Source organism: Phasianus colchicus, chromosome 6, assembly GCF_987193195.1.
Source record: "Phasianus colchicus chromosome 6, bPhaCol1.hap1.1, whole genome shotgun sequence".
Taxonomy (NCBI): domain Eukaryota; kingdom Metazoa; phylum Chordata; class Aves; order Galliformes; family Phasianidae; genus Phasianus; species Phasianus colchicus.
The window spans coordinates 2,513,226-2,531,202 of NC_143441.1; the positions used below are offsets into that span (position 1 = coordinate 2,513,226).

At 39.9% G+C, this 17,977-nt stretch overlaps 1 protein-coding gene and 1 long non-coding RNA gene across 6 annotated transcripts in view; one reads left to right on the forward strand and one right to left on the reverse strand.

Annotated features, from left to right (window-relative positions):
- The window catches only part of HECW1 (HECT, C2 and WW domain containing E3 ubiquitin protein ligase 1), a 239,966-nt gene that overhangs the window by 2,433 nt on the left and 219,556 nt on the right, over window positions 1-17,977 (reverse strand). For all 5 annotated transcript variants that reach the window (XM_090142195.1, XM_031599381.2, XM_090142196.1 and 2 more), the window contains 5 exons: window positions 15,519-15,617; window positions 13,975-14,104; window positions 9,694-9,840; window positions 8,643-8,757; window positions 7,217-7,415 (listed from right to left, as the gene is read on the reverse strand). In XM_090142195.1, coding sequence (XP_089998321.1) covers window positions 7,217-7,415; window positions 8,643-8,757; window positions 9,694-9,840; window positions 13,975-14,104; window positions 15,519-15,617 — 690 coding nt within the window. The remainder of the gene's footprint in view (window positions 1-7,216; window positions 7,416-8,642; window positions 8,758-9,693; window positions 9,841-13,974; window positions 14,105-15,518; window positions 15,618-17,977) is intronic.
- Window positions 1,427-15,870, forward strand: LOC149917359 (uncharacterized). The gene is made up of 3 exons (XR_016467586.1): window positions 1,427-1,636; window positions 13,952-14,076; window positions 15,753-15,870. It is a non-coding gene; the product is annotated as an uncharacterized LOC149917359 (long non-coding RNA).

Genomic DNA, 17,977 nt, shown 5'->3' on the forward strand with positions numbered 1-17,977 from the left:
CTATCCCTGCATTAAATATTGCAGGTATCTTCATGTAGAAAAATGTCAGAGGTCACTGAGGAGCTGGGATCTAGGCCCTGATACAGATAAAATTCCACTAACACTTCAGTTGCCTTGAGTTCCGACACCCCCCCCCCCAAAAAAAATGCAACTCAGCTGTACATCTAACATGAGCAGCTAGTAAATTTTGAGCCTGTGGACAGACATAATATGATCCAATATACTAAAAGAATGGGTTCAGAATGTGCTTATAATGAGGCAGAGCTGACTAGTAAAAGACCATTCAGAGATCTGCTAAGAATAAGAAAGGCTGCTAACAATGTTCTCATAAGTCAACTGTCAGACAACTCTGCAAGCCTGGCTGTTAAATGTGATTTATTTGTAGTAGACAAGGCAAAAGCAGAGCAAGTTGCCAACGCTAGGACCCTCTCTTCCCAGTTCTGTCATTCTATTTACCCCCTGCTGGCAGCACCTTCACAGGAAGCCATGGAATGGCTTCCACACGTGCTGCCACCTTGCTGCAGCTTTACTGGTGGCAGCAATTAGACTCAGATGCTGATTGCATTTCACTGCATGATGTTCTATACAAATACGAAGCAATGACAGTGTCCCTACCCCAGTGGTTCATCCATTTCAGCTGACAGAAAAACACAGAGCTCATTCATCAACTGGGGCTACGGGGCAGGCACATTTTCATTAAAATTATTACAATTATTTTCAGTCTGCTGGGAGTTTTACATGATGCTATAAATACTTCTATTCCTTCTTGCTCCCTCTGATAAATCTGAATTGAGAAAACTCTACAAAAGGAAATGCAGCTTTAGCACCTAATAATGTCTACGCTTCTGATCCCTGGTATTTTTAGAAGCTGTGAAGTTGTTTTACTTCTAGCTTTTCTCTGTAAATTTTCTCAAAATTGAAGCAGAAAAGCTATATTAGAGAAACTCATTAAAACTCTGCTAATCATCTCTTAGGCCACCCACAAAGCATGTGAAAAACATGATGCTGCTAGATGGGCTGGCCTGAGACTTGCAGATTCAGGGGGAGTTTTGTCAATGGTAAATCATTAAAATAACTGAAATAGCCAGAGGCATGTAATCTTCACTGCATCACGCAACTTCAATTAGGAAAGCTTTTACCATCCCTATTTTACCTCTTACATGAAGATTTGTTAGCTGCTTGTTCCCAGAGAGAGCACACAATAAATGCAGGATTTGCACAAATTAACTAGGAACACAAGAGAGCTAGTGAAAAGTGAACATTAATAAAGCCATTATTTAATATATTCCTTGAAATTAAATGAGTTTGTTTATCTCAGTCAATCTTTGGCAGCATAAGTTGCTTCTACAATCCATTGTCAATACTTATCAACCACTGGGAGTTAATTAACTGAAGGATTCTTGTAATCCATTACAGATGTGTTCTCCATGGCCAAGAGTGTGCCATTCAGAAAGCTGTTCCTGAGGTTCTCAGCTACCTGGCTCCAGAACTGGAAGCAGCATAGTCACAAAGGCTCAGGACTGTGGACTATGCAATGTAACTTCCCTAAGCCTAAAGTGTTATTGCTGTCTGGTACTCAACCATGACACATTTAACTGTCTGAGACCAAAGCCTGTATAAGACATACGTTATGCATGTAAGTATATGAAGGGAGAGTGTCGAAAGGATGGGTCCAGTCTCTTCTCAGTGTGCCCAGTGCCAGGATAAGAGGCAGTGGGTACGAACTGAAACACATGAAGTTCTGACTGAACATGAGGAAAAACATGTTTCCCATGTGAGCGATTGAGCTCTGGCACAGGTTGCCCAGAGAGGCTGTAGTTTCCTTCCCTGGAGACATTCAGAAGCCATCTGGAAACAGTCCTGGCTAATGTGCTCTGGGTGGCCCTACCTGAGTAGGGAAGCTGGACTAGATGATTATCAGAAGTCCCTTCCAACTTCAGCCATTCTGTGACTCTGTGAAAATGTGAAAGCATCATTGTTGTCATGTGTCCTATTGTGTGGTGCAGACATAGCCACAATCACTACACTGCTGTCTGCTTTCTTGTGGACATTCATCTCGACTGATCATCATCCACTCGTTTCATATCATTTAAGCAACAGTCTTGCAGAGCTGTTGACTTCTAGTCATTCTTAACTCAGAGAAACTCAGAAAAAAAATCCATTCTCTCCCCTATGACAAGATTTTCTATAGTGATCACTTCTGTGGAAGAACCCTTCCAAGGGATCTGCAAAGGGCTAAGTTCCTTCTGACTGGACTCCCTAGTGATCCCAGTGGCAGCTATTACAGTAAGCATAACCCAGGGGACACCTGCTGTTTTGTAGTATTGGGCTTGTTGCACATCTCGGGGTGAAAACATTACATCAGCAGTGGAAGAAGCAGACACTGCAGTGAAAGAAGTCTTTTTCCCTTAATTAAGCCTCCTACTATATAAGCATGTCCAGAGAAAGGCAATGAAGCTGGTGAAGGGTCTGGAGCACAAGTCTTATGAGGAGCGGCTGAAGAAGCTGAGATTGTTTAGACTGGAGAAGAGAAAGCTCAGGGGAGACCTTATTGCTCTCTGTGGCTACCTGAAAGGAGGCTGTGGTGGGGGTCAGCCTGTTCTCCTCTGTAACTAGTGACAGGAGTGGAGGGAATGGCCTTAAGTTGCATCAGAGGAGATTCAGGTTGGATATTTTGAAGAATTTCTTCTCCAAAAAGCAGTCAGGCACTGGAACAGGTTTCCCAGGGATGTGGTGGAGTCAGCGTCCCTGGAGGTGTTTAAGGAAAGGGCAGATGTGGTACTTAGGGCCATAGTTTAGTGGTCAATATTGGTGGTAAGTGGATGGATGGACTATGTGATCTTAGAGGTCTTTTCCAACCTTAATAATTTTATGATTCTATGATCTTTAATCTCATTCACAGTTCACAGTGCTACGCTGTTTCTCTTCTTTGAAGAATTCTCCCTATAAATTTATGTGCATAAGGTTTTAAGCCTTTTGCATTCTTTTTTTCTTTGTTACTTCCTTTAATCCCTTACAATAACAAGAGTTCACAAGCAATACGTGTGCACAGAAATCCCTTTTATCCTATTTATAGCTCCAACCTGTGTCAGGAAAGAAGATGCTTCCTGCTTCAGAAAAGGCTATAGCTGGAAGAATTCTCCATTCATCCCTACTCAATCAGCCACAGAAATCCAAGTCATTCAAAAGAATTAAAATACGTAACTCTTTTATTTCAGGATAAACCTTTGCATATTAAATACGGAGAGTAAAAACCAGCCTTGAAGAACAAGGGCTTGAACATGTTACCTACTCTGTGCTATTTCATCTGATTCACTATATTAGTTTGGAAGAATAATGCAAGTTTACACCAACAGAATTAGACTGCCAAGTAGACTGGCAGTCTACTTGGAACCTGCTTTAGGGTCAGTCATTGTCTGGAGATCCAGGATTTCTGGAGCAATCCTTCTTATGTGTATGAACTTAAAATAAATATTGACAGGAATAATGTGCCTGATATAGACACCTCCAGAAATAAACTACTGGCATAATCTAACTCTTGTATGAATATTTAGCAGCACTGTTAGCTGGTTCATGTCAGAGAACTGGTACTGATGAACAAATTCACCAGTAAACTTAGAATGGAGTTACTTGATTCTCAGCCTTCCTGAAAAAAGTCTTGTTTATCCACAGTGCCTTCAAGAGGCATTCTGCATGTTTCATGTTAGTGGTTATTCTTTGAAAAATAATGCATTTTAGAAATTCACACCATGCATCTCTTCTGGGTTTGCTACACTGCTGTTGCAACAGTGTGGCTGTCTTAGGTGCTATCACATCACAGAATCACAAAATCACAGAATGGCCAGGGTTGGAAGGGACCTCAAGGATCATGAATCTCCAACCCCCCTGCCACATACAGGGCCACCAATCTCCCCATTTAATACCAGACCAGGCTGCCCAGGGCCCCATCCAATCTGGCCTTGAACACCTCCAGGGACGGGGCTCACTATAAGCATCACACTCACTTTAAGCGAGTGGCAGTTGCATGTTCCATTGTCAAAGTGCAGGGACAAGACATAAGGGAGAGTTGTCTAAAGACTTCGTGTTCTGGAGCAGAAGTGAGAAGACGCACAGAATCATAGAATCACCAAGGTTGATCATCTAGTCCAGCTGTCCACCTGCCATCAATATTTCTCCATTATACCATGTTCCTTTGTACAACATCTCAGCTTTTCTTGAACACCTTGAGGAATGGAGACTCAACCACCACCCTGGGCAGGTCATTCCAGCATCTGACCACGTTTTTGGAGAAGAAATTTTTCCTAGTATCCAACCTGAACCTCCCTTGACACACTCTTCTGAAGCAGTTAAAAGTTATCTAACACTTCGTGAGAAATTAGACAACCCAAGGGCCAGACCAGCCTGTTCTCAATGGCCCACCATCTACATGGACAGCAGAAAAGCCAAATGCATCAGCTCAATGCCAGCTTCTCTAACTCCTTACACAGCACTGCATTTATTGCAGCAGGGGCTAAGAACTAATAGCAGTAATTAAGAGGTACAATCCATATTTGAGCACATGTATGACTAAACCTGATGACTGCTAAAAATGAGAGAGCTGTTCTTTTTTCTAGGAGTTTGAAAATGTGTAACAAGGTAACTCTCACTGTAAATTTGTAGGAATTGTTAGAAGGAGAAGGGGATTTGCTGTCAGTTATTCTAAACAGCTAAAGTTATTTACACTCATACTATATAACAGAGGCCAAAGGCCTACAGGATATGACAGATGACTTTTTTTAATCTATAAGTCCGAGTAAATATGTAAGAAAATCTAAATAAACATGAGCAAATCATAATCAGGCATTTTAAAAAAAGTTTAAAATAACATTTGTTCGATTGCTTAACTAAAGATTTAAAGTCTCCAAGTTTAGCCTGCATGCTTTATGTATTTCTTAACACTGTGTACACTTGGCAGCACTCCATAATTTCATCAAAATGCAGGTAATAATTCACAGTGATCAAGCTGTATTCATTCCCCATGAGCAAGTGTTCTTTCTCTTTCCCCCGGCTAAAATGAATGCAGAGCTCTGAGACTTCTAAAAGCTGCTAACAACGTTCACCTGGAAAAAAGGCCTCTGTCAGTGATTAGTAGACAAACATGAAGTGGTTAATGTGAATATCTCAGGGCTAATTGAATCTAGGTCATAAGTAATGCCTAGGTTCACAAATAAAGTTAAGCAGAGCAGAAAGAGGCCAATTACTTTTTCAGAACTGGCTGGGTCAGCCCAAGGTATTTTCTGTGCATGTGCCAAGGTCCTCCCACCCTCCCCTACTGCCCCTTCCCACTGTGGGAAGCAGTGCAGAGAGCACTTTGCTGAAACACTGCACAGACTATGACTTTCAGCTGCTGCCTGGCTACAGGATGCATTGCCCTTGGTCAGTTCCAAAACCCTTACATAGAACCACACCATATATGCATTGCAAAATGAAGATCAGGCCTACAAATAGCAAGTTGTAGCTCTCAGGCTTTCCACAATGCTGGCTGAAGCTCAGAGTGCACAGAGCATCTCACTGACCTTACATATTTCCATCTGTTTTTAAATCTCAGTTTTAAATCACTTAGCTTTCTAGCTCTCTCTATAGTGTCAGTAAGGTCTTTATGGTGAATGGAAATAAATCAGAACGTAACAGGTGTGATTCAGCCAAGTTATTTTAAAAGTGTGTGTTAAGGCGAGATGAATTATGCCTTAAAAACACTTCCTTCCCTTTTCCTGATCTTAGGGGGGAGTCCATGTAAGATGTCAGCTCAGAACATCTGCTGACATGGTGCCCTGGTGCAGATCTTTTGTGATCCCACTTCATAAAATGCTTAGACTTGGACTAGAATGATGAGCAGATTTGGAGTTTTCCTCTCAAGAGAACAGTGCAGGTCTGCTCGATTCCATGCCTCACAGTGTGACTGTGAGTAAACAACGTGGATGGCAAGTAACTAGAAAACTGGGTCACACCCACAGTTAACTGGCTGAATTTATCTGCAGATCTATGAGAACAAATTTTTGAAGTGTGCCATGAAAGTGGTTAGCCTCCTTTGGACTGAAAGCCCAAGGGACTCTCTGAAAATGCCTCCCTACCTGGGTGGTCTGGAACCTTTCTACAGAAGACTTGTTCTGATTCTAGGCAACTCTGGCCTGATGAGAGTCACCATAGGAAACTCTGAATGCAGGCAGGTAAACTGCAAAACATGCTTGGGTGCTTTCAGGTTTGCTTTGGCTTCCAGTTCATTTCCAGGAGAACAATTTATATATAAATAGACAATGAGGATCTTGCAGTGCAGGAAGAAAGCATCCTTAGGAGGGCAAATGTTACGTAAAAAAGTCACTTAGGAAATTCATCTCAGAGGTGGTGAGATGCAGACCCATGAAAAATGCTCTGTAATCACACTGGGTACAGCCTCAAGCAATTGTAAGGACATTCAAGAAAAGGTGACTCTATTCAGGGGGAAGGATGGCTGCTGATTACAGGTATGAACAGAACTTAAAGCTCAGTGTGATTGCTAGCTGTGCCACAGCTCTCTTGAGTAGCCTTAAGTAAGACTACCTCTTGGTGCCTCAGTTCCTTCATTCTTAAGAAGGAAGATGATTCCTCCATAGGACAGCGTTAGGAAGTCTGTGGACACTGTATGACATCACAGCTCATTTGATTCTAGTTGACAGAACTAGATGTACCAAACTGAGTGTGATCACCACACAATTTGAAGTTCTTCCACTAAGCTTCCTTGTGATGAAAAAGTGGAACCATCAGAGCAAACGAAGGGATTACACCCAAGTCTCTCGCCAAAAAGCAGAAGTAGATTCTGGCTTTCATGACTCTTTAACTTCACAAGTATTTTTATTAGGATTTTGGGAGCAAAAAGAACAGAATCAGCTGACAGCTGCTGAAATGGACCAGATACAGAATCAAAATAAGGTAGCTAGGTTTGGATATGGGGTTATCTTCACCTTAACCACTTCCCAGGACTCAAAGTAGTTTAAATTGAACCTGCAAATAAAAAATTAACAAAATAAAAGACTGAACTGAACTGACATCTCTGAATGTAAATGCAGAACAAACTGATAATTGTTTCTTTGTTGTTTTAAGATGTTCTTAGGGATTCATCATTTCAGTCAGGCAAATGCAACAAAGTACAGGCTCATGCCTCACGCAGAACCTCCGTTTTTGTACTGTAGCTGGGACATACCTTGGAAGGGAGGTTATTTTCCCCCATTTCTCTATACAGAAACGCCGAAGCCCGTTGCTTCCTCGGAGAGCTGCAAAGCCCTCATATGGCACACTTGATGTTCCAGTAACAAACTGCAACAACCGCAGCCTCTGTTCATTGTTAAACCTCTCCACTGCTGCCCAGAACCATCGTATTACAATGTGTCCATCATGGTAACCTAAACCAAGAGGCCATAGAGAGAAATTAAATTCATACCTTCTAGTGTAACTAGCCTGGGGCAGAAAATATCCTATAGAAAATCTCCTGAGCTAGCAATATATCTCATTCTTGATTATTGATAATTCATAACTGCTGTCTTGTCTTGGCTCTAGATACTATAGTATGACTAACTCACTTGAAATCCTAAAACTCAAATATATACTTAGTATACATATGCTTCTTACAAACTCCTTGGCAAGAACCCGGGCTACCTATATGAGATATAAAAGACCAGTTGTAATACACTACACGGTTCAACTTCTAGTGACATAATTTCTGGTTCCCAAATACATTCTCATTTGAATTGCAAAAGTGTCTGACACATGGAGAAGAGTTTGGGGCTGCAAGCTCTTCCCTGGCAAACCTCCCACATGCAGGGCTCTGTGCCTTAGTGCTTGTAAAAAGCCAGGCTAACTTTGTTTCAATAGCTACACTAAACTAAAATAAACTGGGAAAAAAAAAAAAAAAAAAAAAAAAAAAAGGAGGATAATAAGGATAATAACATGGGGACCAGCTGTATTTGTGATTAGCTGTTTATTTCAAGGTAACACAACAGTTGGGCAGTCAGCAGCAAAGACTTAAGGCTTGTATTTCAGAGAGGGATACACTACACAAACTTCCATGGATTTTGCATTTATTCATCATCCAAGAGAGCCTGGATAAATCATGCTCAGTATTTAAAGCAAAAGCAGACCATGCATTAGAGGAAAATGGAAAAAGTTCAACTTGACATAGGTTGAGGGGATAGCTAAGCAAGTTCTGTATTCCATAGGAGTGTAATTGGGAGCAGAGGAATTCAACTCATGAGCCTCTTTCCCTGCTGAAGTCAAGAGGTCTTGTTATATTACTTTCAGTGAGACCAGGAGTTCATTCACAGTCATCTGAGTAAGGTTCAGACCTACTACTGCAAATCCTTTTCAGTTCTTATTAGTCAAAACTCGTGTTAAACTGGTAGAAAATGAGAGTGCATAAAGTGTGGACAGAAGTAGCAGAAGCAATGTCAGTGTTATTACATCTGTCGATTCAAATCTAATGTCTTACTTATTTTTTCTCATGAGTTAATCTTCACAAAAATTTTCTGAACAAAACAAGGCATATCCTTCAGTAAAGACAGGCAGAAAAAAAACGGATGAAATCTTTCATGTTTTAGACTGAAAATATTAGTAAGCATCAGCAAGCAGTTTACCTCCACGATATTCCGTGTTGTTACGCCAGTCATTGAGATCTATTTCTGCAGTGCCAGCTATAACCAGCTCCAGTTCTCTGGCATCAAAAACAGAGACAAGCCTGGAGTCTACAACCTGGAACATAAAACACTTGTAAGCACAGTTTCAGACTGGAAATAAAGCAGATGTAATGCCTCTCAAACCCAGGGCTCTGACGGATAGCTCTTCAAATGTTGGCCACTGAAGTCTGCATGCTGATGGCTAACTTTCACTCCTCTGCTGATACATCTGTACAGGTCTGATGATGTTTTGATTTGCAAACAATGACAATACATATTTGATCTGAATGAGGCAGTAAGTAGCAAGACATAGTCTGTGAAAAAATTCTTCATTGTTAACATTGATTCCGATGAATGATTTTGATGATCAAATGTGCACTAGATTTGTAATATGAAAAATTTGTTTTGTACTGGCCTTTGTTTACAATTTTGTACAACGGCGTTAGGGCTGACCAAGTCTACACAGCTACAAAGACACCATCACTGGCTTCCACTTTCAGTAAACTTTAGAGCGTGAATGCTCAGAGAGATCAGTCAATGTTACTGTTCTGTGTATTCAGTGTGTGCTCCTCTGCTTTCCAGAGATCCTACTCTGGTTTATTTTCCTATGTGAGATATCCTTCAACTTCTGCTTACATCGCACTGCTGCCAAGGAAAGATACATGGTCGAATGTGATTAGTATGGGATATGAATAGGTGGCTACCTGGAGGGGCTAGCAAAGCAGCAGGTTTTCATCCCATCTTTGATAGTCCTTGTAGCAGCTCTGCCACAAGGATGTCCTTAGATCCAGGTCAGTTGATTGTATCTCAGGACAAACTTTACTGTAGTGAGTTCCTAAAAATGCAGTCACATCAGCTCCTCACTGAAGTGATTCCGCTACGGATCCAGATACTCCAATTCCATGCCATTTATGTGTTTTTGTTACTTTCTAGGGTACTGATGAAACACAGTTTAACCAAGGTGTTGTCTCATTCAGATGACAAAAGGAAGACAGTGATTACTGTCACTTACTTCGTAGAAGCCACGGACCAGGGCCTCTGTTTGTTGAACAACTCCACGTTCCACTCGCCATTTAACCATTCTCTCGATGTACTCTTTTTTGTTCTTTTCTGTCACTGCTGTATTTGCCCCTCCAGATTTCAACTCTCTCTCTGTCACCTACAGAACAAAGATGAACAGTGGGGTAACAATGTATGGATCACACTGTGTTTTAAAGTTAAGGTGTACTTTGAAAAAATAAGTGCAAAGTTTAACAGCCATATTTCTAGTTCTATCCCCTGGCCTCTTGTCCTTTTGCAATAGAAAGAAGAGCAATAATGATGGGCACTCACCTCCACTCCCCAACCACTCCAGCAGCACATGCAGAGAGTGATTCAAAGCTTTTGGTTTATCACATATGAATTTAGCAAAATGGGAAACTTTCAGAAGTCACACACAGCTTTCTGACCTCTGTTCCTCTCTCAGCCCTACCCCTAGCCCTATCACCAGATGAAGCTGGATTGATGAGTCGGTGACTCTAAACTGTACAAGGCAAAGATTGATTCTGAGGGCACAATTTATTAGATATGAGCAATATACCATTCTGGACCATCTTTTAATCTCCTTCTCTCCCACTTGCTCCCAAGAGGGAGATGTTCCTGCCAGCTTGCTATTGATGCAGGCTACCCAAGCAGTAGTACAGGAAACAAGAGGATGGAGACGCTTCCACTGTTGGAACTTGGCAGACCATTTTGTCAACTGGAAGTGCTATGTAACTACTTGTGACAGACTCTCTTAAGCAACAAGTGTTACATTCACACCTAATTGATGTAGAATAGATGTTAACTCAAAAATGCCAAAAGCCAAGAAAATTCCCACAAAATAAATAGTTCCAATACACTACCTAAACAAGAACTGACAGTGGATAGCACCTCACACAGATGAGAAATACAGTCACTGTGGCATTCAGAGTTTTATATCAGACATCCAAACCTGAGAAGTTACCTAAGCTATTCATAGGAGTAAGAAAATGGCAACCAGTATGTACTGTAACCATTTTTTAACAGATTTGCATTGCATTATAATGGTTAATTTAGTTGGCTTGGGTTACTAAGGCTTGAGATAGAGAAGAGATTTAAGGAATCAATCAAGATAATACTTAGCAAGAATATACTCCTTCTCGCATGTGATAGGATATATTATTTATTCTGTAATTATTTTCACATTGAATCCAGTGGATTTTAAAGGAAGAACGTTTTGCTCTCATCTTCAGTTTTCTGTTCCTATAACAATGATGTCTAGCAATGATATAAAATGAGCTGCATGAATACATTCTCATTACTTGTACTATTTAATTATTGTCTATTTGTCAGCTCAAGAGAGAGCATGCAGAGTATATTTAGTATTTACATCATTTTGCTGGAAGGACATGTAGAAAATTGTGAATTACGGAAATACTCAGTGAGTCATCTAATATGCAGCTTCGCTGAGAAACAACAAGTAAGGCTGGATGTAATGAGTTAGGAATTCTTAGCTGGTTCAGGCTAAATTCCCAAATGTAAATCACTACATCACCATTTCACAAGCAAAGCTGCATCATTCAGATGCCATGCTGTACTTTCCTAGATTGCACTGGTTAAAATCAATAATGAATGCATGTTGTCTAACTTTAAGCATGACCATAAATCCAGTTGCTCTGTATTTCCTTCCAAGGTTTCCCACAAATACCTAGATATACTCATGATTTCTTTAGCTTATCCACGTAATTTCAAATACAATTATTTATCTAGACTTGGAAACAGCAGATCAATGACAGTGGATTTCCCCCACTTTTTTTTTTTTTCTTGGAGGTATTAGCCATAGCTGTGAGCTAGAATTAGGAGCAGCACATTCAGAGCAGCAAGGAACCACTACAACAAATTTAACCCACTTCTTTAACCTGACCAGAACAATTGCCAGTGTATCCACATATAGGGCTTGTAGATAAACGTGGAAGAACACTTTCTACAGGGTAAAAGCTTGGGAAAGTACTTAAAATCACAAGCAATTGTCACTTTCTTATCTTAAAAGCAAAACTCTCAAACTGGCATCCATACCCATAAATAAAAGCATGGGATGCTTGCACTGATACATATATTTGCTCCAGGTACCAGTATGGAAGACGGCTGGAGTACAGTATAATTACAAAAAAAAAAAAAAAAAAAAGTATCAAGAAAAAAGATTTAGCCCCAAGGATCAAAATCTAAATACACAAGTCAGAGATGCACAAGAAAGAAACAATGAAGGAAATAGTGACTTGTCAATAATGAAGTCATTGTGGAAACAGGACAAAAAGCCTGTGACCCATCTGCAACACAACTTTTCAAAGAGCCACTATTTCGTGTTTCCCTTACCCAACTCTTGAAATCCAGCATCCCAAATATTAGCAGAACTCCCATTGTGCATAGCAAAGAAATGTGCAGATGGCATTTAAGTGGTCAGATACTCCTGGCATGCAAGAATTTCCAACTGCGATCCATCTGTGAGAAAAAAATGTGCTCGAGATTTCTTGGGTATTTTGCTGTCAGCATTCAGCAAATTTCATAAGGGAAAAGTCTCACCTTCAGTTAGGACTCTTGGATTCTCACAATCATAATTCACAGTGAGAATCATTTTTTCCCCTGCTATTAGTTCTAGCAAGTTTAGTGTCTGGTACATATATGAAATAAAGTACTAGACAGAATGCGAACTGGCATCAAAATATTTTGTGTTCTTTTGCTCTAGTATCACGCTATCTACAACAGACTGAAATTTTATTTTGTTCTTCTTGGAATCATCTCTTACCTTCCACAGCAGACATCTATGTAATTGCCTAGCTCTTTTCTTTGGAGAGTGCACAACAAATACTTGGTGTGCCGAATACACATCTTCCTATGTATTAGGGCAATTCAAGCTGAGATTCTTAATCATCTTTGTAGTCTTCCAATGCAAATACAAACTTTTCTCATCTGTCTCTGTGAATATGTCTGAATGTTTCTGTTTGTCTTCATTTATTAATCTTACATAGGCATACCTTCCAGAGAAATGGCTGTACTGTCAGCTGAATGTCATGCAAACTGTCAGCTTCTGAGAGGAGAACTCCCTACATTCAAGTCTGTGAAAAACAATGTTAATCTTTCCTATAAGAGATTCGTACTTCATTTCTTCTGCCCCATCCCTTTTATTTCATCTGTTCTTGATTCTGGTGATTCTTCATTCCCTTGTACAACAATCAGACTAACTTCAGTTTTGAAAATATCCCCTGAGGTCTTGCTTGATTTATTACTTTCAGACTTACAGCTCAAAAGTTTACTCCAAAAAAAAATCTAATTCTCTCCCTGCTCTGCATGCCTTCACTCTGTACACCTTCACTCTGCACTAACTCCTGTCAACTTTTCTTCTGAAAGCTAAGCCACTGTTCTGTACATTCCACCTGATCTCTCCATTCTCTTTGACACTGCATCTCCACACCTTACACATGAGTTAATTTCCTTCTCTTGAGATTCTACATTATCTGGCATGGTTCTTCTGTCTCTCTAGCCTTCAGCATGTACTTGGAAATTTTCCACTTAATATTGCTTTGAGTCTAGTCAAGACTTTTTAGAGACAATTACAATCCTGTATAGGTTACAACAGCAAAGGCACCAAGGCTTCAGTGCAAGCCAAAGAAACTCACAGAAGATCCTTTTATGTGTTCTGGTCACCAGACTGCACTAAAGTCAGCACTGTTTCCTATTTAAAGTTGTAGATATCCAGATCAGCTTGATTAAAGAGTTGTCTGACTAACGTAAAGCTGAATGGTAAAAAGCATAATAACTTGTATACAGAAAGATGGTAAGCAGGTGCAAGTAGATAAGAGACAGTGAAGCTAACAGGAATATGTTAGACAAAACAGTGGTAAGAGTTGCCATGTTTTATATGACCCACCAAATAGTTTTCTTCCCTTTCGACCCCCCTCTTTTCAGTCACATCAGCTTTAAGTTACATTACTGAATACACTGAATGCCACAATCTGTGTAAACTACACTCTGGTGAAAGAGCTGCACTCTACTTCAGATAATTCCTCATGTTCATGAGTGTGTGGCTCAGGCCTGTACGGAGGCTGTGGCTGGTATTTTATATTACAGACCCTAAGAATAAACATCTGCATTAAAACAGGTGGCTTGAAAGAAACAGAAGGCAGGAGAAGAAAATGTTATTGAATCTATTGATCTATTCCAACATAAAGATGTTCATCATGCTTAACTTTGTCAGCTTAAAATTTGCTTTTCAGATATTTTGCATAGCTGTGCTCACCTGTCCAAACACCTCCTCATTCACTGTGAAGGTGAGATCCAGGATATCTGTGATGTTGTTATCTTTCATCCACTGCAAGCTTTGATGGAACTCTTCATCCAGGTACTCTAAGTCACTTAAATCACATGGCCTGGTTGTGAGGCAAGAAAAAAGATGTAGATGAATATATGAACCCACAACTACTGTCAGGATGACTTACCAGTAAGAAAGTAAGTAAATTTATGACAAAGATCCAACACAAGGCTGGTGTTTGTTTATTGGATTTTTTGGTTTTGGTTTTTTTTGGTGTGTGTTAAGAAACACAAACCCTCTCAAAGTAGTTCTGCACTGCCTGCATGGCTGGGCTCAAAGCCAATTCTGTTGGCTGCCTGTATTGTTTGCTGTTGGAAGGCACCCTTGGGGGTTCAATTTTATGTGCATCTTCAAGATGCCATGCACTTCAGAGCACACACTTATCTTCAGCCCCAACAGGCCCCATCATGTTGTGCCTGGATGCTTCCCTGTATCCATTATCCTCGAGAGAGCTCACAAGACTGACATAAGGCAGACCAGGCATCTAAATTTTTTGCTAGCAAGGAGCCAGTTTTGCTGATTGAAAAGGCCCATGTATGTTACAGATAACTTAGTTTCAAACCCTAGGAGGGCAAGAAGGATGCAGGAGCACTCTAGGTTTTATTATCTTTTCATACTAGGTCAGATACAATATAAATAATATGATTGTTTGGAGCCCAGCAATACTAACTGTTGAAAAAATATAAAACAAAATGCATGTTAAAGAACTCTACAGACTTTTAATTAAAATATCTTTCCTGATTTGGACCCATTCTATTTCAGCTATGCTTTAGTGTGGTCTTTCTCATTTAATTATAGTCTTGACTTACTACTTGTTAGTACTGCAAATTTTATGTACATTCTCTTCCTGCCATCTACTAAAGAGAGACAGATTATCAATTAAAGTTAACCTTATAAACCTTACAGAATCAACAATGAAGATAATACATTACTAGTAGCTTCTGCTTGCTAATGTAAAAGACAGTAGAAGACCAAAAAGAAACATTCACTGTTTCCATCTGCGTTAGCATTCCTCATTTAGTCCAAGGTGTGAAAAACTATCCCACCAGTGAGAAATTATGTATCTTTCTTAATATGCTTCTCCCCATTTTTTTTCTTAAGAAGAAATAATGATACCTGTTCTATCAAAGATAGTTTTCAGTTTTCCATATATTTTAATTGCTTTGATAACTTTTAATCAATATTAAGCTTTGGAATTATGAGTGAGTACTTTCAAAGGCATATTCTCAACTATCTTACTTACTACCCACCTATAACAGCACAGGCAGCATCTACCAAGGGCAAATTTTTGGAGAAAGGCAAGTAATATTAAGATGAGTTTGTTTTCTATCATGAACAAACCACGAAACAACAGAAAGCAATTGAAGGTCAGAGTGCTTGAAGCAACTCCATGAAAGTCTGTGTTTCTGTAATATCCACTGCTAGATCACTGCTTCTGCATTGTTTCTGCACAGTTGTATGCTTATACTTACAGCCTTAATAGTGCTTTGTAGAACGGCCTTGTGAAGAAAGCATCAAGAAGGTACTGATGAATGAGAGCAAGGCCAAGAATACGACCACTGAACCTGAACCTAAGATATAAAAATGCAGAGTAAATGAAATATAACTCAAGACATTCGGCATAGAAACTTACACAGGTAGCAGTTGTTCTTTGTTTCTTATGTAGTTTCTTATATTTATGCATTTATCTATTTTTTCCCCAGCAGATATTTAACATTACCCCTCACATCTGTGACTGATCAATAATGGACCTCTCTTTGATCCATCTCCTGCAGTACCAGTCTGTGCACCTGGCATGATGTGTGCCTGCCTTTCCAAAACCAATAAATGCTTTGAACATTCAGATTCCGTGATCCTTAGTTGAATTTTCTGAAGCAAATGTACTCCATCAAACACAATGTTTAGACACTGAAACAGTCATGCTCTGGCCTTAGCAGAAAAACGTATTATCAAAACTGTTCCCACAGTGGGACTTTGAAACACTTCAGAAGGGTAATGAGTTGATTTCATAGGCGAGGAACTGAGATTCAAACAGGATAACTGTTGTGAACAAGGACATATATTAAAATCATGAGCTAAAGCTCAGGGAAACTGAACTTCTTAACGATGATGCTCAGCATTCACATACTTCATACCTTTTAGAACAACCTCCAGTCCTATTCCAAGTACACTCAGAAAGTGCTTACCCATTACAGTCCATGATGTGATGATAATTTTTTTTTTTTTCCCCATGACTTAGGTATTCTTCCATCAAATCTGGTTTTAAATCAATAACATTAGACAGAAAAATACAGAACAGATGGAAGTCCAAGTTGCTCTTTTTCCTCCTTTTTTTAATTATTATTATTACTGGTAAAAACAACCCCTATCACCAGTTCAAAACTTATTTGTGAAAAAGGAAAAGAAAAAATTAACACATCCTAATTGCAAGTACTTGAATTTTAAGCTGGCGGATATCATAGTTAAGTTTTACTGCACAAAAGATGAGAAAGACATTAAATAGCTGAGAAATCATTCCTTCTACTACAGATACCAGAGCAAAGACTCTCCTTGCATAAAAATTAAATGTGAATCTCATAAAAAAGTAGTGCAAAATATCCATGCAGTCAACTTTATGCTCATGGGACAGTACAACAAGTGCTTAGTTTGTCAAATGAGTCACAAAATAGCACGTTGTGGACCCACTTAGCATCTACATCACCACAGGAACTGCCTCAGGATCCCCTGCATCCAAGAAAGGTGCTTATGGAATGCAGCTGACTGGTAACAGAACAGTGGTTATATTACTCCCTTACAGCTGTTTCCACAGGAGCAACAAAAGGCAGCTGTTGGATCTAGTTAGGGCCTGCTTCACTTCACTTGTGCTGCAGAGCAATGTTTCCAGCAAAAAAGCAATGAAAAGTGGGGGAGCTGACACAATGAAAGCACAGTGGAAGCCAGACAGCTCAAATCTCAGAGATGCTGAGCCTGTAATCCATCAGTTTTATAGCACCTTCAGGATATATAATCAGGTCCATTTGTCCCAAATAATGCATGTTGGCTTTGTCAGGTTTGTTCTTCATAGCTCCATCCTCCCATCCCTATATGGTTTGAAAATGAATGTTGAATGAAAATACTATCAGCACTGGGCATTCCTCACCCACAGCGCTCATCCCATGGCTGTGCAGGAGACAACTGGAATAAATTGAAACTGAAAGTAGCCAAGAAAAGTCTCCCTGGCCTGGAACTCTCTGCTAAGAAACTGCTAGAAAGCATGAACAGTTTTCTCTTCTAGGTCTTCTCTTTGCTGCTTGTATCACTTCTTCACATCTATGTGGCTTTGCTGGTATCAATGCAAAGCTGACATGAAAAGCTATTGCACCTAATCAAGGTGTTTATAATCACAAGCATACGTTATTGTAGCTGTTAATGGCAATTTAATTGGAATCAGTGCCTTATGGCAGAACTGTTTCAAGCAATCCAGATCATGGGCAAAGTTTCTACATGAAAAGATCAAGTCTGGCAGGTAAGACATATGCAGAGCAACCCTATGCTGTGTAGTCCACTCTGAGCAGGGACCTGACTGTGGTTCAACAATCCCACCCATTGTGATGGTACACTGCTAACTGGTCTGGATAAAGGATGTGAAATATTTAGTAAGACACTGCCACTCTTGTTGCTGTGCAATACAATAGATTAAAATAAAACTATAGTGAAAATTATAGTTCTTGACAGCTCTGTATCACCTCAGGAGACAGACTACTGCTCTTCCATCCTGAGGGGGCTAAACCAGAGCCTACAAATCCTTTGTCCCTAGCAGCCACCTCTGATATCTCTGTAGAGACTTACTACACTCAACTTTTTGTGCTGAAAAGTGGTCTAAGAGAAAGTCCTCTGGTCCCTTGTCCATTCTGGATGCTGTCTGGGACCATAAGCTTACACCTCTTTGATC